The sequence below is a fragment of the Haemorhous mexicanus genome, chromosome 4 (genome assembly GCF_027477595.1).
Source record: "Haemorhous mexicanus isolate bHaeMex1 chromosome 4, bHaeMex1.pri, whole genome shotgun sequence".
Lineage (NCBI taxonomy): Eukaryota > Metazoa > Chordata > Aves > Passeriformes > Fringillidae > Haemorhous > Haemorhous mexicanus.
Window position 1 is genome coordinate 45,658,123 of NC_082344.1, and position 21,726 is coordinate 45,679,848.

General features: G+C 39.2%; 1 protein-coding gene across 4 annotated transcripts; it reads left to right on the top strand.

The window, feature by feature from the left end:
* On the top strand, positions 1–14,180 carry FAM149A (family with sequence similarity 149 member A). 4 transcript variants are annotated; one of them, XM_059844671.1, is made up of 14 exons: positions 1–68; positions 1,973–2,083; positions 3,008–3,140; positions 4,697–4,839; positions 5,638–5,763; positions 5,920–6,096; positions 7,917–8,107; positions 9,554–9,708; positions 10,823–10,926; positions 11,135–11,353; positions 11,671–11,785; positions 12,466–12,594; positions 12,958–13,039; positions 13,875–14,180. In XM_059844671.1, the coding sequence occupies exons 1-14, from the start codon at positions 7–9 to the stop codon at positions 13,946–13,948; spliced, it is 1,821 nt and encodes a 606-aa protein (XP_059700654.1). In that variant the 5' UTR covers positions 1–6; the 3' UTR covers positions 13,949–14,180. The 4 variants fall into 4 exon arrangements, with proteins under 4 accessions (XP_059700654.1, XP_059700656.1, XP_059700655.1 ...); XM_059844673.1 differs by lacking the exon at positions 12,466–12,594; XM_059844672.1 differs by lacking the exon at positions 1,973–2,083.
* Positions 14,181–21,726: the final 7,546 nt, after the last annotated feature.

Here is a 21,726-nt window from a genome sequence, read left to right on the forward strand (position 1 = left end):
GCCCCCATGCGCAGGGCGCGGGGCGCCGGCCCGCTGGGCGGCTGCGGCCGGGAGCTGCTCGTCCTGGGGTGAGTGTGGCGGCGGGGCCGGGGGCTGCTCGTCCTGGGCTGAGTGTGGCGGCGGGGCCGGGGGCTGCGGCCCGGGGCGGGGCGGTGTCCCCGGCCCGCCTGCCGTCCTGCCGGAGCGGCGGGTGCGCTGCCGCGGTATTGTCTCCGCGTAATGCCCGTCGCTGCGGAGCTTTCGGTGAGCAGCCGGGAGCTGCTCCAGCTTCTGGTGTTAGCCTGCTAGCGCAGGGGAAGTGATGCTATAGATGTGCTGGGAGGGGTTTTTTCCTATCGTTTTATTTTATTGCAATGATTTACCGGCACATCTAATGGCGTGTCATCCAAGGAGTCAGGAGACGTAGAACAGCAACATGCAGTGGAAAAATGTGGAAGAAACACTATTTTGCTCCACCTCACATCAAGACAAGAGGACACAGCCTGAAGTTGTGCCAGGGGAGGTTTAGCTTGGATATTAGTAAGGAGAAGGTAATAATAAGTGGTTTCCTCCTCCAGTAATGTTTCATGGGAATCCGACCTGGGCAGTTTGAGCAGGTAAAGAGCAGTGAAGTGTTAAACCTTGGTGGTGATATTAAGTTGTGGAAAAATACTAAGAACAAGGGTCAGCTATGAAAAAGATTGAAAGACCTTATAAGGCTCCCTGAGCAATAAATAACATGGCAAATGTTAGACAGAGAAGGATGTAGGGGAACCGAAGGAAACAGCATTCCATGTAGAAGATAGACTGTGAGTTCACTGTTATTTCCTGGGAGATAGATTTTGGTGTTAGGACAAAATGAGACTCAAGTCATGGGACTGGACTTTATGAATATTCATAGAGCCTCCTGGTGCTTACTGGCCAAAAGCAGATGCCTAGGGAGGAGGTAGGATATGAAGTGCAAACACATGGAAATGCTTTCCACTGCTGTTTTACCAGCCTCAAAAAATTTTAAATTTAAGGTCTTCCCTGACAAGAAGTTTAAGCTTATGGTAGGTTTTGCTGTTTTCTTAACCGAGACATAGCAGTAGAATGTGTGATGTGATCCATTTGAGTGGGGAGTTAGATTTTGACATATGTGTCTTTGTAATATGTATAATGGAAAGATAAATATCAGAAAGGATAGAAAGAAGACAGAGCAATCCTAACTGCTGCAGGGCCAGTTTTCAGTTCTTGTCTAAAGAAATGAAGAAAATTTTTGGAACTGTGAGTTGTTTTCTTATAGTTACTCATTCACAAATGTACTTTGATGCAGTCATGCTACTGTGAGGGTTTTATGGCATGAAAATAAATGAAGCAATCAATTGTGAGTGCTTCCAAGGAGCACTTTCACACATATGTGTATGATCTGAAGAGGTGGGTTTAGCATCTTAATGACCCAACTTCATGCATCCAATGTAATATGTAATTATGAGCAGTTGTGTAATTAGAAACTATTTCCATCTGAAAAAACAAACAAGAAACCCCCCCCCCCCAACAAAAAGCTCCACCCTCCCAAACAAAGGAAAAAACATTCCTTCATTAAGCTGTTGTATGGGCTGTTACTGGTTTGTGTCTTCACTCTGTTGTTGCAGTAGTGAGGTGCTGATTCATTTGTGTGTGCTTCTTGCAAAGTTTGAAGTGCAAAATCCAAGGAGGATGCCAATGGAGTAAAGCAAGTCTCAAAGTAAAATTACATTTTTTTAAAATATACTTTTGTAAGTAAGGCAAATAAAAGCTATTTGTTTGTTTCAAGCAAATGTCTTTGTTTGAAAAAAACAAATTTGTTTCAAGCAAATGTCTTGATGGATAGGACTGAAAAAATGAAAAATTCAACAGAGTAGTTGTCTTCCTCCTCTTCTCCTTTCTCCTGCCCTCCTCACCCCCTGCTTCCAGTGGAGATGTGAATTAACTTTATTTAAAATTATGGAATGTTATGTTTCTGTGTTTATAGGAAGGGACTGTCCAGAGGTTCCCCAAATCGGTGTCTCTCTGGAAAAAGTGGCGTGTCTCTTCCATCAGTTTTTGCGAGAAATGTTCAAGAAGCCATTGACAATTATACCTGGTATACATGTACTTCTGAAATAATACTTAATTCACTTACATTTGACTTAGATATTTCCAGATTTGAGTTAATTTTCATTAATCATTTTTCCAGTCATTCTCATGGATAATAACTACTGCACAATAAAAATTGACCTAACCTGCTGTTTAAAGGGTTTGAACTTTATTCCTGGTTTGTGATATGGATTTAGGTATTTTGAGACCCTAGTAGATGCTACTGATTAGGTCTGGAAGGGAAATCAGACTTCATGATTAAATTGAAATCATGCTCACCAATGTTGCATGTTAGTTAACTTTCAAGAAATTTTATTCCAGATGACACTAGTTAGGATTTGCCTGCACATCCAATTACCACTGCTTTCCCTGCATCCTGGGGTGGGTGGTAACTGGCAGGGACCAGCTAGAACTTTGGGGACTTGAGTTGCCTTGGCTCAAATTTTAAAGTGCGCCAGATTTAGCGACATAAAAAGCACTGCATAGAGACATGTAACTCGGTGCTGTTTGAAACATCTGTAGAGATCTTGTGCTTAGTTTTGCAGAAGTTTTCTTGTGGAAGCTTCTAATATGAAAGAGTTAGAAAGAAAGCTTATGTTATCTTTCATCTGTTTTTCATGTGATCACTAGCTGACATGGAGAAACCAAATATAATTGTTTGAGCTGGACTAGATACATGCATATAATTATATTCAAATCCATACACACATTCATATGCATATTTTATGCAGTTGCAATGTTCTATATGCATGCAAAAACTTAATAGTGTAGAAGGAATTGCCTTTGAGGCAGTAAATAGTACTAATAGGAGTATGTAATCACTCTACTTTTAAATATCCGCTTGCAACATTTACTTGATTAGTTGCTTTATTTAAGAGGCGTTTATACAGAAAATACATGTGTTCTTCATTTCAATTTGTCTTTTTTTCAGTGAGACACTTTCATCACTTTCACCTAGTGGTTGCACAACACCCACGGAGCCGAATAATTCTTGGTCTGGAATAAACAGCTATACTACTAGTTTGTCTACTGAAAGAAGTTCGATTTACTCCTGGAGGGATGATGTATGTCACAGAAACTCTTACAGTACCCTTTCTCTAAATATTGTAGAAATACTAGTTTTTTACTGATGTTGGACATGCAGCACCTCATCCATAATAGCCTAATGAATAAGTGTATTAATTGAATATTTAAAAAATAGTTTTGGTTGCATGTTGGTATTGGTGCTGCTAATGTGTAACAAAGGAAAATGGAATAAAATGATAAATGGTGAAGGTTGGGGAAAACAAAGGTGTTTTATTGAAGAAGGAAGGCTTAGGTTTGTGAGTCCAAGTGAATGATAAAACATGTCTTTTCAAACACCATATAGTGCAGGCAATGTCTAAAGTGAACTGTTCTTAATGTTATCATTTATGAAGTACATTCATTAACATGCATATAAATTTCCCAGTCTTGGTAAATATTTAGCTCTTACATGAACTCAGTTATTTTTTGTAGATGATGCAGAGAGAGGTTCTACTGCTACAAAGGTTGCCCTCTGAGGCATAACTGGTGGTGGGCTGGAAGTTGCAGCATTGCAATGGCTGCCACTTTCATTTCAGAAAGCCTTCTGTGTCTGGTAGTGGTAGTTCTGCCATTCTTTTTGCATAATGCCCTAACCTTTAGAGTAGTGACCCGATCTGTCGCTGCCAGCCCTTTCGGAGAAAGCCTGACTCTGGATATTACAGTAACCTGTGTGAGAGTTATTTTCTCATTCCTTTTCAGTGTGATCCCTTCTGTAGCCTGAAGTGCTTTGAGGTATTCAGCTGGATGTGAACAAGCATAATTTGGGCCTTGAGTTTTACCAGTTTTTTTAGTGTATCAAAGTATCTAATGTAAGTGGCAAATGTCATTACAAACAGTGCCTAGCTGAGGAACCCTCAGCTAAGTGCTTGTCTCAACATCACTGGATAAAATCAGGCATTTCTCTACTATTTTCATTTGCCTTTGTGTTAACCTACTATCTAGTTGCACTGAGTTGTAGGTTCAGTGGAGAAGTATGGAAGGGTGTTTCTCACACTGATGGCTGTTTCCCAAGCCCTAGACTAGGTCACAGAGGCATAAGGTGCTCCCTCTTTGCCCTCTCAGCTGTTGTACTTAGAAAGGAAGAAGAAGATCACCTCTTGAAAGAGCAGGATGCCCTGGGTGCTGGAGATGCAATGTGTGTGCTTCACATTGGCACAGGGAATAAGCTGGGAGTCTAAACACCTTATAACAAAGTTATAAGTTGGGGTTTTTTTTTTTGGATTTTGGGGGGTTTTTTGTTTTTGTTTTAGTTTTTTTTTAATAAGGGCTAATTCTAGGCAGCTGTATGTTATATGTTAATGTCAAAGAAATACAGTCTTGTAGTTCTTTTTGCTAAATCAACTTGTTCAGGCCAGCTATATGGGATTTTTTGGGTGGTTGTTTTTTGAGGGTTTTTTTGCATTGTGGTTTATAAATTGTGTCCCAAATATATAGTCTGAACATGTATTTTGACAAACTCAGCCAAGTTGGTTCATGTTGTACTGTTCTTTAAATATCACAGAAATTTTAGTATACATGAATATTTGCTAACAACTATTAACTTTATAATATATAGGAATTTGATAAAGCCAACACACAGAGAGTGCATCAGTTATTTTGGGAGATTGATGAAATGCTGTTTGAAGGAAAAGTGACCTCCCAAACAGAGAACCTACAAGCAGAATGTGCAGATTGGGTTGAACAATTTCCTCATATAAGGTAAGGAAATTCTTGCTAGTAGTAGTTTAAATCAGTTACCATTCTAATTTGAATTTTTGGTGTACCCTCTTATGCTTTGGTTATCAGCAACACTTGTGCATTCAGATCTGTATCTCTGGGACTGAGCTGTGCCATAGCTGTCAGTCAGTCTGGGCAGTGATGCTGTAGCAATTGATGCCCTTCATTTTGATTAATGAAATGTTTGCAAGCAAACTTGTTCAGAAATTATTTTATTATATAATATAGTGTGAATTTATTAGAGTTGCTTTCACCTTTTCTCTCTTCCTCTCTACATTATGCATGTTGGAGTTCGTGCATTTTCTGAACTTTAACTATAGCCTTAACTTTCCATGTAAACATTTTTGATTAGCACTTTCACTCACATTGGTGAGTGAAATTCTCATTGGTGAGTGACATTCTCTTATCCACTAGAGATGGATAAGTGAAGTCACAGCAGATGTTATTTGTCTTCTGCATCCATTTTAAAATGTACCTTACAGAGTTTTTTCATAAGAAAGGAAGTGTGTTTACTTTTGTCTGGCTTTAGAACAATCTAACAAGTTTTACTGTTTACTCTTAAAATTTATAAACTAGAATCTCATCTTGTTTAAATCAGCTTAACTTTGATGACTTAAATAATAGGCAGTATTAAGGTAATACACAAGGCTCTGGCCCCTCAAAGCAGATGTAAGTTGTGCTTTTGCATTGCCTACTGTTTGCAGGTGCTTGTATTCTGGATATTTGCATATGGATGAGGTTTCCATCTATGACCCTGCTTGTTCTCTCCTTTTTATTCAGGGTTCTAGGAAAGCAGCTCCTAGTGCCAAAGGATGAAGGCTTTCAGCATTTTCAGAGCAGAAATGATGCCCATGTAGATACTAAGTGTGTGCCTGGCCTCCTTGAATGTACTGGTCATACAAAAGAGTATGTTAATTTTTTAAAGTTTTTATTTTGATCTTCCCTCTTCAGAAACATGTACAAATATTACTTTTGTATTACTGAAACATGTCAGTATAATTAAATATGCACTTTCTACTTTCTTTGAATGTTTAATTCTCATTTTCTTGATATTTTTTTCAGGCTGTGCATCTCAGGCTCTAAACTGATCCCAACAATATCCCCAGTACATACATCACTGCATTCAAGTTCCACTGGGATTTCTGCTTCAGACTCAGCCATGTATTCCTTCCTGGAAGAAGAAATTTACGATGAGGATGGAAAAATAGAGGAATATCTTGCCTTTGACAACAAGGAACTGTAAATAACAGATAAATGTATTTTTGAAGAATGCAATGAAAAATTATCAATGAACTGAGTCAGGGTTCCTAAACTGTGTAGTTCTTTCTGTCCCTGTGTTCGGTAGCACAGTGGTCAGAACACTCACTGGGCATGTGGAAGATTAGGGATGTTGTCTTTCTAGTGGTTTAAAGCTCACATCTCCCATTTCAGAGGAATGTCTTAACCACTAGTTGTTTTGAGGTATTTGATGCATGGAGAGTCAATAAAATGAATATTTAATTTTGAGATGGGGTAGAACAAAGGCATCCCTTCTCCCCAAGTGAGTGCCTTGAGCATCAGGATGTTTAGTGTCATTACACTGTTTGTGCTGTCATTGTCTGCCCTAATGAGTCGTAAATTCTTTCTGTGCAGAGTACAACAGCTTTGTGAGGAGAGCTGCCTGTTACAGCCTGCCTTTAAGCACTCTTGTGAGGGAGGAGTCATTCAGTCATCTTCTTGACAGTGCAGCCTAGGTTTCCTGTGAGCCAGTTGAATGTTCCAGCAGTTAGGCTACTGGGTGGATGAAAGATCATCATGTGCTGTTTTCTAAAAGGTCTCTAAAAGGGGAAAGCTTTGGTAGGACTCGTTGAGCACAAAGCACAGTTTTTTGTGCTAAGGCCTTATGCATACTCAGAACAAAGACATGGTTGTTCTGAAAACCTGAGGAACCTTTCAGACAGAGACCCTTTCAGTACTGTTTTTGAAAAACAAGGCTGGGATTGCTGCCTTTTTAGTAAGCATTTAGGTTTAAGAATGCTCTCAGTAGTTTTCTCTCTTTGTTTTAAAAAGTAAGCAAACTTAATTTGGGAGGGAGACTTGTCTGAGAGTATGTTTCTCTCTTTTGTCTCCTTCATACGCTTCTTGTTTCCTTCAGTTCTGAAATACCTTGTTCTCCATAACTAAAACATTAGGTGTTACAAAGCCTGACAGGAGAATAGCATGGTCATTTTGTGAGTTGGACCAATCAGCCACATCTCACATACAGTTAAGAATTATGCAGTGTGGCTTGAGGAAGAAATGAAGAAGTAAAAGAGAAGAGAAAGGGAGGTAGTAGAAACCAGTAGGAATTTAGAAGCATCTTTTTGATCTCAAAAAAAAACCAAAAAACCCAAACCCCCAAAAACCCCCATTCCTTAGGAGAAAATACAATGGCATTTAAAAAAAGAAAATAGTTGAAATGTTCTTCCTGAGAGGGTGTATTAGAAGACCAAGTTAGGAGATGTTGCTAAAACATGTTTTCTTAGAAACAGAGGAAACAAGAAAAAAAATTAAAAAGTGTAATTGTTCTTCCTGTAGCGCATAGGAAGAAGGTATGTGTAAGGCTGTGGGCTCTACTATTCTTATCATACTGCAGAAATCCTTTAAAGTTGTTTCATCTTTGATCAGTAGTGGACAATTGCAGATGTGTGCAGGTACACAGGGCATGCTGAGAAAGAAATTGTGATGTGAGAGTCCTCTTGACAAATACAACAGATGTTGTTGCCTATGTTATTGTAAAAAGCACAGGATTTAGTCTCAAATGACTGTGTGCCACATATTAAACATTTTCCTAGACCTGTAGATCTTTCTGTTGTGATGCCCTAATAGGATTTTTAAATTTTTCAATAGCAAGCAAATGAAAAAGAAATCAGTATATGTATTTGATAGGTTCTCTTCACTTAGGTGAATTTGAGTTTGAATTTTTTGGTTATCTCCACCTGACTGCCTTTTCTTCCATATGTATGTTTCTCTATTGAAGGAGGGGGTGGCGGGGAAGTCAGTTCCCATGGGAATTCTTTTGAATTTGTTTCCTTTATTAGTGAGGATGAGATTTGGGAACAAAAGAAAATGCATCTTTCTGAGAAGAGGTGTAAGCGTGGCATTCCCCCTGTTTCTCCCAATGCCTGTATCAAAGATGCTGTGGCTTCTGAAGTGTTTGATCATATCTGGAGCAATATCATTGGAATATTGGATGAACTGATTAAAAAAAATTGGGAAACTAGTATCCCAGGTATTTGATATTTTCATTTGAAAATACAGTATTTGTTGAATCTAATTCAGAAAAGTCATCCTTCTCTATCTGCTTAAATGAAGCAAATATTCCAAGCTTTAGTTAAGATAACCAGTGCTGTAGAACTGTAATATATGTAATGCCTTGCCACGAGAATGTGTGCACACACATGCACCTAAAATAAAACTTTCTTCCTAATTTTCAGGGAGTTTTGTATGAGAGGTGTAAAAAAAATACTGACTGAAATAGCTTCATTGCATAAGAGCATGCTTAAAAAAATAAAAATATTAATCACTGGCTTGAAGATGCAAATTGATAATGTTAGTTATCATTAGTCAGGGGGTCACTGACAATGTGATCTGGAATCTAGGAATCAGAGTCCAATGTGATCTGGAACCTAGTCCTCATTGTTTAAGTTTTAGAAATAAAAAGAAATAGAAAGAACCTTTTGGTAGTCAGAATGTTAATGTGAGATAGACAGTCTTGCTGATGTGCAGGAGTTCATGACTTGACCATAGGATGAAGAAAAGGTGACACATGTAATTTTCCTTTATGTTTTCTTATTCTAACAGACTGTAGTGAGGAAAAGGAAAAGCAGGGAAAAATAAGTAGAAGTGAAAATCTATTTAGTGTGCATGTGTTGTCTCTGGACGCTGAGGGGAATTTCAGTTCTTTCAATGTATTTTAAAAGGACAGAAGTAACAGAAGCATACCTGTGGGTGGGTCTTGGAAGTTACCTCTAATGTAAGGTACACTCAACCTCAAATATAAGAATACAACAAAGTAAGAAATGGCAAAATTTCTCTGAATGCTTGCAGCATCAGATGAATTAAGAGTAATAACATTTCAGGTTTTTCTGTAATTTAAAAGTTCTTTTGACACCACAGTGGATTGTTTAGCTCTCTGTATTATAGTTTAGGGTGGATCATTTAGCAGTATTATGATAGGTTTGCCCTTTTATATTTTTAAAGGTCAAATAGCTAGTATTTAAACTAGGAAGGAAAAGAATTTGGGTTTATAATAGAATTAATTGGTAGCATATACCCAAAATGAAACAGTCTATAGTTGCTGTCAGACAAGATGAGGCTGGTATCAATAGACTTTTTATTTCATATAGATATAGATATCTATGTTTTTTTTTTTTTTTTTTACTACTTAGGAAAAGCTCTGGAGATTTTTAGACAGTATTTCAAAGATCTTAGCTGTATTTGCTTAAATAACCACCTCCAAATCTACCTGTATAGGCCAGCTTGTATGTCAGTGTCAGAGAAAGCATAGACAGATGGAAATGCTTTTCAAAAATGTTAGATTTTTAAGTAGGATAGTAACATAAAGCTTTGTGAAAGTCTTTGTTTATTGTGTAATATTGTGTGAACCCCAAGAAACAATGGCTGGTAAACATAGAAAATACTTATTATTCCCTTTACTTTTTTTGCTGTTGTGCAGCGTGTGACCAACAAATAGAAAAACTGAAAACTGTTACAGCAAAACTGCCGCATTTGCCAGTCATTCATATTACAGCAGATGCTGGGACCATTCCTCTTTCCAGAGGCTCTGAAGCACAAAGTGTATCTTTTGGGGCTCATTCAATTTCATCACAGGTAAAACTAAAACAAACCTTTCTGTCAAATGTTCTGTTTTTTCTTCAAACCTTGGACAGTCTTGATCAAAACTTAAAAAGGCTCTTTTTCTTTATTTCCTCTTTTTTTTTTCTTCTTCATACCAATAAGGGGTACTTGAAGTCATCTGATTTAAAATGAGGTTTAATTCAATGTTCATTTTTTTGTTTATTGTCACTTTTTTTCTTTGTTGTTTCTTACAGTTACAATTTATCACTAAGGTATTGGTGCCATTGATTTGCAAAGTCTTGTTGAATTCTATTTTGTCCTTAAAGATTAATTATACTTTTATTGTGATCCAGTAGTTTTTTCGTGGTAGAATTAAGAAGATAAACTGGGATGTGAAGTTGCAACTTCAAGTGCTTTTCTCACAACACTGCGAGTTTCAGACTTTCCCATTCCTTCTCTTTTTCTTTGCCTCTTATGAAAGGGGGTTCTGAAGTACATCCACTAGCATGCTGGCACTAGGCCTTACCTGTCTTTGTAGAAGCTCATGCTTATATTGATAAAATGTCCTATTTTGTCCTGCTTGCTGTCTCCTTCCTCTGTCTCCTGATTAGTGTATTGCACATTTGTTTCCTTATTCAGCCTGCTTCTGTTTGTGTTTTTGTGCTCCTGTCTCTCACTACTGAGTTCAAATGACTTAATTTTCTTCCATTGGCTCTTTTTCCATGATTGCTAAACAGTGAGATAAGGAACACAGGAAAGATAGCACAGCAGTCTTGGTTCTGTCTATAGGTGTGCTTTGTTCTGTAGCAGTCCCAGCAGCCAGGAGAAGTAAAATGCTTTGATAAATCATGCCCCTGCTCTGAGTGAAAATGGAAAGTTTTAAGAATCAATCTTTGGCTTCAACTGAAATTTATATTGTAAATCAAGTTGCAATTCAGTTACTAAATTACACAAATCGTGTTTATAAAAATATGTTGAAGATAAGCAAAAGAAAAAAGCATTGTTTCCCCATTTACTCCTGAGAATTGTACTGAACCATCTTAAAAGGAACTTTGTAAAAACAAGTAAAATACCTCATAACTATGTGCTTTTTGAGATCTTCTTTCTAAAAAAGTAAAGGTTAACACATAGTTGTTGCTTTTAATAGGTTTACCGTTTCTCCAGCAACTTCTGTAGTGATCTGAGTGGTGTGATGACAATTCAAGCAAAACCGCTCCAACAGAGGCATGCTGCCATGGCAGAAAAAAAACAGTAGGTGACACTGACATTTTAAAAATATGACATAGTTCACATTATGTAAAAAATTTTTTGCAATTAGAAAAAAAATGATTAAAAAGGTAGTGATCTTGTGTGATCTTGTGATTACTGATATGATAGTAATTTGCAGATGTACAAATGATGCACTGTTAAACCCTTGTATTTCTTGATCCTAATACCTTATTTCTTTCTCTTTCCCTAGGAATGAGCAAGAAGACAAACAGCGTACCAGTGCCTCCAGCACTCCAAATTCAGCACGTGCTAGGTTGGGGAGAATTTCTGATAACAGTGTTCTCTCACCATCTCCAGCTCTGCTGGCATCTTCTAGGAAAGTACCAAGGTTACCTTCTCTCACCTCTGACCAACCCTGCTCAGAAGTTCCTAATACGCACAATGATGAAATCCGTAAAGGGACAAAATTGTGAGTTTTTCATTTTAATCTTTTCTCAGAACTTAACTGAAATTTTACCACTGAAGGATTTTCAAAAATACTTGAGAACTAACCCATGATTTATTATTAATTGTAGAATTCAGAGGGAAGAAGAAAGCAAGCAGAGCTATGATTTTTTTTGAGGAAAGGCATTTGTTCTACTTCTTTATTGCTGTATTAGGTGCTGTTACTTTCTGTAGCTGAGCTTTATAAAGAAATGTACTACTTAATAATTTCATATTACTTCAATGAAGACGTCTGTAATGTGAATGCTCCTAAAAGAGGAACCCTTTTCTGTAATTCTGTAGGGTTGGCAGCAGTTTATCTTCGGCTCGTGGGCCTGCAACCCGGAACAAGTTACCACCAATAAACTCCGAGGCTGTTGAGCAACGTGTTTCAGTACCTCGAATGCAGCAGAGCCCTGTAAGTTGTGTTCATTGTTTAACTAGTGAAGAACTTCAAGCTATTTAGAAATAAATTGCACTATGTCACTTGTTGAAGTGAGTAATTTTACAGCTTGTGTTGGTCTGTATTTAATACATTGTTTTAACATGCTAATGTGTGTTACCTTGGGGTGCAATTATAGTGTGAGAGAAGGCAGTTCAAAACCTTAGGTCACAGACAGATCATAATGAAAAGACTTGTCTAACAACAGAAAAATCAGTTAAAAAAAAAAAAAGCTAAAAAGAACCAACCAACAAGATGACAAGATAGTAACCTTGGTCTTCTATGCATTTGGGTTTAAATAGCTCTTTTCAGTGTTTTATTCACTAATGTTAGATTATAAGAATTAGAATACTATGCTGACTGAGGTAGAAAAGGCTAACCAGTGAAAAAATTCAGATCTTGTAGTGGCCAGTTTTGAAGGCTGGGGAAGTAACAAATCACCAGAATGAAAGTAAATTAGTGTGTTGATATATCAACATGCCAACACAGAAACAGTCTTGCATCTGTTTAAAAAACAGGCAAACACTTAAATTGGTGCTTTTGGTTATTGAAAACATATTTTTATTATCTTCTTGTGAACTTTTGTATGTCAACAGAAAAATATTTTAACTTATTCAATTGCTGCATTCTCTTAATGCTCTTCTTAATTCTCTCAGCATCAAGAACGATATACTCAGAGCAGAGTGTCAAGTGCATTAGCTGGCAGGGCTGAGCAGCAGCCACTCAGAGAAAGAACTGTTACTGTTGATCAATTTTCAAGACCCAACACAACTCATACATTCAGGGTATGTTACAGTGTTATGACATGGAGACATGGAAAAAGGGAGGAGGTTTTCTTTCAGCCAGCTGTTGGTTTACAGGTCTCATTTCTGAGTCTCCCCTGACTTCTGATGTACAGAGATTCCTGCTACCTGTAGAAAGGAGGATGCTAGAAGTTTGGGGGAGGGTGTGGGACTGTTATATGAAGAAGAATTTTTTTTCAAGTTTTGAGGGGGTGGGTGTGCTAGAAGTGTGCAGTTTTAGTGCTGTTTTGAGCTTTGCACTTTGGTAGGATCCAGTCTGCTGGACTAAATCATAAAACCATAATCGATCCCTTCCCGCAGATAAGTGTATCTCGCTAGCTAAGAGTATATCTCACCTTTTTACAGAGAGACACACCTCAGAAGAAGTCACTGACTCCGGTGGATTTTGCTAACCACAGAAGGACGGGTCAAGGGTTTTTGATAACAGGTAGGCAAAGGAGAATGACTTGAAAGGTAAAAGGCCAACAAAACTTATTAATCCATCATACTGTCAAAAAGTATATGCTTTTATGCTTAGAGAGAGCCATCTCAGCATAAAAGAACAACAGGTTTTCTTGGTAGGATCTTTTGAGTTTGGTTTTGAAGTTTCTTCTCACTTGTTCTGAGGTAGTCCTAACTCTTATGGGTAGGAATCCTGTGAATCTTCTTTTTCTTGTTATGACATGAAGAGTTTTGGATTCAGTCTCATCATCTCATCTCATCTTTTTCTCTTTTTTTTTTTTTTTAGTATTTTGACATATTTACAACTGTAGCAAGAGTGTGTGGTGTACAGGCTAGATACTTTTGCAGCTGCTATGGTAGTAACACAGTTGCATGCTTGTGAACTGCTATTGACAAATTTTATTTTAGGTCTGAAATTAATAAACTTTTTTTTTGTAGAAAAAGTAGGTTTAAAAACGTGCATTTTAAACAAAAATATAAAGCTCTCATAGGAAACAAATTAGACTGATTTGCATCTCTGTCTTGAATTTACAACCCCAGAAAAGAGAGCAACTCTCTGTAGCTCATTTTGTTTTATGTTTAAAATAAAGCTGACTATCTAGGTTCCTGGTGTATTTGAGTTCTTACAAGTAATCTTTACTTGTTTGGAAGTTCCTTGAGTTTAAATAAATATATCATTGACAAAATTGTATAACAGGTGATGTAAGAATAAGAGCAGGTTAGCGAATATTGATTTGAGCACATTGGTGGAAGTAATTAATATATAATCTTGGAGTGTCTTTCAGAAAATACAACAATTAGCAATATGTTATATTTTCCAGGTTCACAGAATTACTCCAGATCCTTTCAAAGAAACCCTCCAGCCTCAAAGAAGAGATTTCAGATTGCTTCTTGACCTATTTCAGGAAGAAACAGAAACCTTCTGCACTGATTGAAAGACTGAAGCACTAAATTTGCTGCTTAGTATCTTGTATAACAAAGAAGGTGTGCATATGCTGGTGTCTGCTGAGCCTTGCAATCCTCAGGATGCCTGCATTACCTTCTTTTAAAATTACTTGACCAGAGCTTAGATTAAAAATTATAGCAAAAGGAAATAAATGGTTGAGGTGTCTGCTCTGTTTGCAGTATCAAGAGACTGTGGCTGATATTTCTTCTCAGGCATTCCTCCTTTTTATGCCTTTCCTAGTGAATTGTTTTCTGCCTATCAAATAAGATACATAAGGTGGTGTTCCCACTCTTTTTGTGTCCTTAGAGACGTTCTAGTCTATCTAAATACTAGTCATATATAAAATTTATACTTTTAAACAGAAATTTGCAGTACTTCCTTTTTAACTGCTGTTTTAACATTTCTCAATTTTTTGGTCTGTCTGCTTATTATTATATTATTATAATATTTTATCTCTTAAAAGTATTATCTGTACAAACCTTTTTTTCTTCCTTTAATTCTTTTGAAATCTCATTTATTGCTGTTCTGATCATCAGTAACCATGGGAACTGCTGGGATAAACTTGTTTACATCAAGTAATGTTTTCCCTGCCAAGCCAAGCGTTTATAGATGCTGAACAATTGAACCACATGTTGACAAATCTGTAAGACCATTCCCACTTTTTGAGATTTCTTGCACAAATGAAGAGAAGAGCAGAACAACAAGCTTCTGTGGCTTAAAAAGAAAGATTTGCTAATTACTAGAGGAGCAATGGGTTGCTCTCAGGTGGCAAGAGAGTGGAAGAGGGATGTTTGTTATCTACCAGAAGTATTTTAACACTTCTCCCTTTTGGTCAGTCTTTGGGCACCTGACAATCACTGGTCATCCTACGTCCTGATTATCATTATAGACTCTTTCCAGGTTGGAAGGGACCTCAACGATCATCTGGTCCAATCTTTGCTGGTGAAAGCACAGTCTGGATAAGATTACCCATCACCTTGTCCAGCTGAATCTTAGGTCTCCAAAGCTGGGGAGTCCACCACTTGCCACATAATGGAGAGATTATCGCAAAGGCTGATTATTCTCATTGTGAAAAGTTTTCTCTTGTGTCCAGTTGGAATCTTCCCAGGCGTAAGTTGCACATCTCACTCCTCCCTTTTCCATAAGACTCCTTATGAAAAGGGAATCTCCATCTTCTTAGTAGACACCCTTTAAATACAGGAACATGGTGATAAGGTGTGCCTAAGCTTATTTTCTCCCAGCCGAACAAATCCAGTTTTCTCAGCCTTCCCTCACATGACAGGCTACCCAGTAATTTGGTCATCTTTGTTGCCCTTTACTGTACCTTCTCCACCCTGTCCACATCTTTCTTGTATAGCAGGGACCAAAACTGAACACAATACTCAGATATGTCCAGCACTGAACTGAGTAGAATGGCATAGTTACTTTATCTCTCCTGGCATTGATGCAGCCAAGTCTTATATTGGCTTTCTTTGCTACAGCAACAAACTGTTCACTCACACTGAGCTGCTTGTCCACAAGGGCCCTCAGGTCCTTTTCCATAGAGCTGTTCCCTAGCCAGATAAATCCCTAGCCTGTGCTGCTCTCCTAGTTTATGTTTTTCTATGTGCAGGACCTTATATTTGTCCTTTTTGAACTTCATAAGGCTCTTGTTAGCTTAATTTTTCAGCCTGTCCACGTTGTCCTGCAGGCTGGCTCTCTCTTCCAAAGTGTCCACAGCCTCACTCAGTTTGGTATCACTGACAAACTTAATCTGGGTACACTTGATCCCATAATCCCAACCACTGATGAAGATCCTGAACTGCCTTGGGCCTGGTATCAATCCCTGGGGGACTCCACTTGTGGCAGTTGCCAGGGTGAGAGGGAGCAATTTACCACCACCCTCCAGGTGTGGCTGGGCAGTCAATTCCCCACCCACCACATGGATCACACATCCACACCATCACATACACATTTCTGTAGGAGGAGGCCATGAGAAACCATATCAAAAACCTTGGAGATATCCAGGTAGACAAAATTCACTGCAGGCCCCACATCAGCCAAGCAGTTTCATTTGTTGTAAGAGGCAATCAGGTTTGTTAAGCAAAATTTGTCCTTGGTCAATCTGTGCTGGCTTTTCCTAATCGTGGGCTCCATTTGACTTGTAACAGTACCTAGGAAAATTTGTTCCGTAGGTTTCCCAGGGACTGAAGTAAGACAGATGGGCCTGTAGTTTTCTGGGTCCTCTCTGAAGTCATTCTTGTAGATAGGAGTGACATTAGCCTTCTTTTAGTCTTCTTGGATGTCCCCCAAATTCCATAACTTGAAAATTATGGAGAGTGGCCTCACAGCTATATTGGCCAGCTTTCCTTGGTTGGATACTGTCAGAGCACATCAATGTGTAGAGGTCAAGCTCCTGTAATAGTTCGCATACCAACCCTTCCTCCACAGATGGTGGGTCTGTGTTTGCATCAGCCAGGATTTTTCCCAAGGCCTGGTGCTAATGGAAGGACAAGGGTGAAGAAAGTACCTCTGAGTACCTCTGCCTTTTCAGCCTCGTTGGTGACTAACTCATCTCTCCTGTTAAACATCAGGAAAATACTTTCCTTCTGTCTCCTCTTGTTTACAGACCTGTCCTGGTTTCACTTGGCACAGAATTTATTTTTATCCTTGTACCTGGCACAATGCTGTGTTTTAAATTGGTATGAGAATAATGTTGATTACACCCTAATGTTTTAGTTCTTGCTAAGTTGTGTTTGCCCAACATCAAAGATTTTTCAGTGCTCCATGCTCTGCCAGGGAGAGGCTCCACAAGAAGCTGCGAGAGAGCTGTGAGAGGACAGCTGACCCCAGCTGGTTAAAGGATTCCATACCACAGAAGGCCCTGCTCAGTACATGAACTGGGGTGGGGGATAGCTGGGAGGGACCTCTTGCTGCTTGGAGGTGGATTGAGGTCAGTGGGTGGTAAGCAATTATTTTGTGTAATTCCTTGTGTTTCTTAGGTTTTGTTCCTCTCTCTTTTCCTGTTTTCATTTTAATTTGTTATATTTCAATCATTAAACTTTTCTTATCTCAGCCCATGGGTTTTATATTTTTTCTGATACTCCTCTGTTCCACTGGGGTGGGGTGTATGCATGGTACTTTGTCATGGTCTAAGCCATGATAGTACTTGAAGAACTCTTGTAGTTTTTGACATCTGTGACAAATTTCCATTTGAGCTGGGGTTTTGTTTTCTAACTTCATCTAACTTCATATCTGCACACCCTTGCAATGGCCTTATGCTTACTTGGATGTATTCCTGAAACCCAGAAGAAGATTCACAGAGAACTGGACAAGGTGTTTGGTAAGTTTTCCATTCCTCCTTTATCAAGATTGAAGAAATTGAGATAGGAATGCACCATGTGGCCATTCTAGAGGTGGCTGGGATGGGTGCTGGAATATCTGCAGGAGAGAGTACTGATAAAGTTTTCCAGGTAAAGGGTAGTGTTTTTCTCTTTTTATTTTATGGTAAAGCAGTTATAGATAGCCACCTATTTGCTGTTTTGATCCTTCTTCCTTTCTCTTTTCTCCTAGGTGAAGGATATCAAGTATTGAATGGTACAAATACTCCTGTTCTAACTTGTGCCCTACCAAGATTTTCCCTGACCTGGAGGAGTTTAGTCCTCAGCGATTCTTGCCTGAACATTATAAGGAAAAGCACCTGTATGGTTTCCAAATATTTAATGTTGTTGACAGTTTTCATGCATCCATCACTTTGTAACTGACATTTCTGGTCTCACTAGGAGGTGATGGGAAGGATATTTCACCCCTATTTTCCCTTTCAGTCTTGTGATTGTTTATGGTAGGCTTTTCAGCTGAGTGGAGATGGCATCATGTCAGTAGCAGGGCTGCTACTGGGGTAGCCTCTCTGAGAAAAGGCTAGAGAGGAGAGCACAGTTCCTGCTGGCTCCACTCTGAATCCACTGTAGGACACAGCTGAGCTAAGCAGCCAAACCAGTGGCACTTCAGTGAAAAAGTATTTACAACTGTACAGAAAAATGCTAAACAGACAGAGAAGTGTGGGGAGGGAAAAGAGAGGGAAACAGCAGTGCAAACACCAAGCTCTGAAGGAGGAGGATGCAATGCTCCAGACTCCAGAGCTGAGATTCCTCAGCAGCATGTGGAGAAACCATGCTGGAGAAGGAGAAAACAGTGAAGAGGGAGAAGCAGAGAGGAACTTTTGTCTTTGTTTTTAGCTTCCTCATTATCTGTTTTTAATTGCCTATAAATTAAATTGATTTTCCAAATTTGGCTCTGTTTGGCCCACGATGGTAACCAATAAGCAGTCTTTCAGTCTATTTTGGCTATTTTTTGTGTCCTGTTGAGGGAGGGGAGTGAATGGGGGGTGTCTGACTGCTGGCCAAGGCTAACCCACCACATCTTCTAAGAGGATGTACAGCTATGACTGTGTTATGTGCAGGTACATCAAATGTGGACAAAGAACTTCCTAGAGCAAATCCCTATACCAGATCTTTCATGCTGCAAGAACGCAGGTAGCAGATTTGCAGTGCTATGCTTCTGTGTCCCACAAGTTTTTCCTGGTTTTAAGCTGCCCTGTTTATTCATTCTTCATGACTTCTGGCTCACTTCATGTCGTGTGTTGCATGCTGCTAAATGCTTTCTTTAAACTTGCTGGAGTTTAGCAGGGAGGAGGCCCTGTGATCTAGCCAAATCACAGAGAAGTGGGCGGAACATTCACTTGTGACCTTGGAGGAGTTGTGATCATCCAGCTTGGGAGTGTGCACTTTCCTGGAAAATTGATGAATAAACACAAGTGTGATGCTTTGGTAGCTACTTAGTGTTAATTGTCTATTAGTTATGCAAACATAACTGACATCTTGTCAGAATTGCTTTGGAACAGTAGTCTGTGTTCTGGGTCATGAGTGGTGGTCTCTGCTATTGTGAGTCACATTGTTATCCTGGTAGGGAAGATTATGGTTTCTTATGAGGCAGGCTTCTGTATTCCATTGGGGATAATTAATTCATGCAAAATGTCTTGTAGGGAAGGAACTAAACAGTTGCTGCTGTACAATGAACACTAGGTTGCAGCAACCAAGCAAGGTATGCTTGATGGAGGTGGCATCAAACCAATTGGTGTCTCTGAAAAATAGCTGTGGTCTCTGTCCCACAGATGCTGTTAATGTCCTTTACTGGTGTGAGAAAGGGTCCATGGAAGGATTTGAAGCTGGAGTCTTCCTCAGGATTTGTTCTTGCAAGCCTAGATTTTGGGTATGAAGTTTTAGTAGCCTTGTTTGGGCTACTAAATGAAATTTAGTATCAGGCCCTAAAATTCCTCTCTGAGCACTGGGGAGATCTCTGAGCTCTCCACCTGTCCAGCTGATGACATTTTTTGAAATGGAGATGTACTGTGTTATTTTTTCTTTGTCTAGGTGATGGCTATTGTGGACTACAAATAGCCTGTTTATTTCAGAGTAGCTTTCTGCATAAAGGTTAATCATATTGTAATTGTGTGTGTTTAGAAAGAGAGAAGCTCTTGCTAAGAAAGCCTTTCTTAAGAAAAAAACAGTTTTTCAGAATGAGTTGTGTACTTTTCTGTTCAGCTTGGCTGCTGAGCTCAGCTATGTTCTGCAGTGGATCCAGAGTGGACTCAGCAGGAACCCCCCTCTGTTGTATCAGATCCGCTTTAGACTTGCTTTGTTTTTGTTTTGTTTTGTTTTGTTTCTTTCTTTCTGCTAATGATGATTTTATTAGTTTTTCTTTTTGAAGAATCCGGGCTTCCTTCTAGGGACCAGCAGAAGCCTGTGTTGTCATTGTGTTTCGTGGCTGACACAGCTACCTAGCAGGTTGCTTGTCTTCTGGCAGCACAGGTAGATAGGCTTCCACTTAGGCAAGAGGCTGAAGAAGAGCAGGTTTGCACTGTTACATCCATTTATAAAAGCAAAGATTCACTAACCAGTGGAGTGCTCACAGAAATCCAACACTGAACAATAGCTCTCAGAGTAAAAAGGAATCTGGTAGAAAACTCATTTCCTACAGAACATCCTCCAAATTTTGTTATGATTCCAAGTCCTGATGACATAATTAGGCCTCAAAGATGCTAGACCTCTCATTTCTTGTTTCTTGGGTATATATCTTTTATGTCTCATTCCAGTGTTTCTGCTGCCTTTTATTAACATCATCACCATTGCTAGCTACTGGCAGGGTGCTGCAATGTTTGCTTTGCAGTGTCCCCTACTGCTTTCCCAATGCCTTTCCACCTTCTCCTTGCTGTTTCACAGGGCTTTTTCAGTTTTTGGTGCTTGGGTTTTTTGGTTTTTTTCCTGTAGAAGGAGTAATCAGCAGTTAGAAGTACAGATTTCTGACTCAGAAGCACAAATAGTCACTTCATCTAATTATGGGTGCCATTAAGGCAACAAATTGCTAGCCTTTTTTAAATATGAGACTATATATTCAGCTGATCTCCATGTTAAAAATACAAAAGGTGAGTCTCTTTGTCCTGTGTGCTTGCTTCATTCCTAGGTTGTCACGTGAACAAGAGAGGACTGATGATTGTCTAACTTGCCCATGTTTGCAAGACTGCGTATATATCTGCTCTTTCTGTCACAAACCATTAAAAATAACAGCAAGAGTAGCAAAGTTCATTTCCAGCTGTTTACTGTGCAGAAAGATATAACAGTCAGCATTTATGATAAAGTCTCTGCTGGGAGATTGCAAGAACAAAGTGCCAAAATTTTCTCCCCTCTGATGCCAAGGGTCACAGAAACTTACTTCTGATGTTCTGAGCTTTCTGTTTGTTTTTTATCTTAGTTGTTTTGTTTATGCTATTTTTTAATTTGCTAAAAATGCTTTTGCAGTCATTTTTGGTACAAAGAAAGAGGATAAATGTGACTATGGGCATAAATGCATACCATTTGTGCTTTATTTGGGAGGTGAAGTTTTGTGAATTGGCTGTGAACTATGTTGCCTCTACCAAAATTCTGCTTGCCCAAAAGATTTCTGAGCACCCACTTTGAAAAACAGATACTCGGTAGCCCTGCAGCAGTGAGAAGAGACCCTGGATCCTCCTGAGTCAGGAGGGGCAGCAGTGTATATGGTGGGTTTGGTACTGTGAGTACCCAGGCACTTTGCAAGTTGGGGCACAGGTGCTGGAGCTGCCAGTTGTTTTACAGGCACCCTTTAGCCTGTGCCTAAGCATTGAACAATGAGATCAGTAAAGACCATTTGAGCTGAGAAGCATCAGTGTGCTTTGCAGTGCTGCTGTTGATCAAAGGTCTATATGGGCTTTGGTTTTTGTAACCCCTTGAAGCCATCAAACCAGCTGAAAAAGCGTATTCTCCATCTGGCCCTTCAGTTGTCGTGTTGCACAGCACTGGAGCAGTTCTCTATGGCAAAATGGTGTGGAGCACCTGAGAACAGACTGAGAAAGAGGATATTGAGGAAACTCATCTATCCCAAATCAGCAAAAAGATGTTTTTTCTCTTGATGGTGCTTTTTTTTTTTTTTCCTTGTGAGGTATTGCATGGAGGTTTTTTTCCTTGTGAGGTATTGAATGGAGGTATTGCAAAGAAGGTTCTCACTCCTCAGTTGACTTGAACCAAGTGAGGGCAGTGACTATTCTCTCTGGCTTGCCTGCCACCAGGAAATGATAGAATGCAGCCTCTCCATAAGAGTGCTTTTCAACTCTGTTTATTTTCCTGGCAAGAAACTACACCAGTGGCCTTTGTGGTGGCTCCACCTCCTGCTCTTCT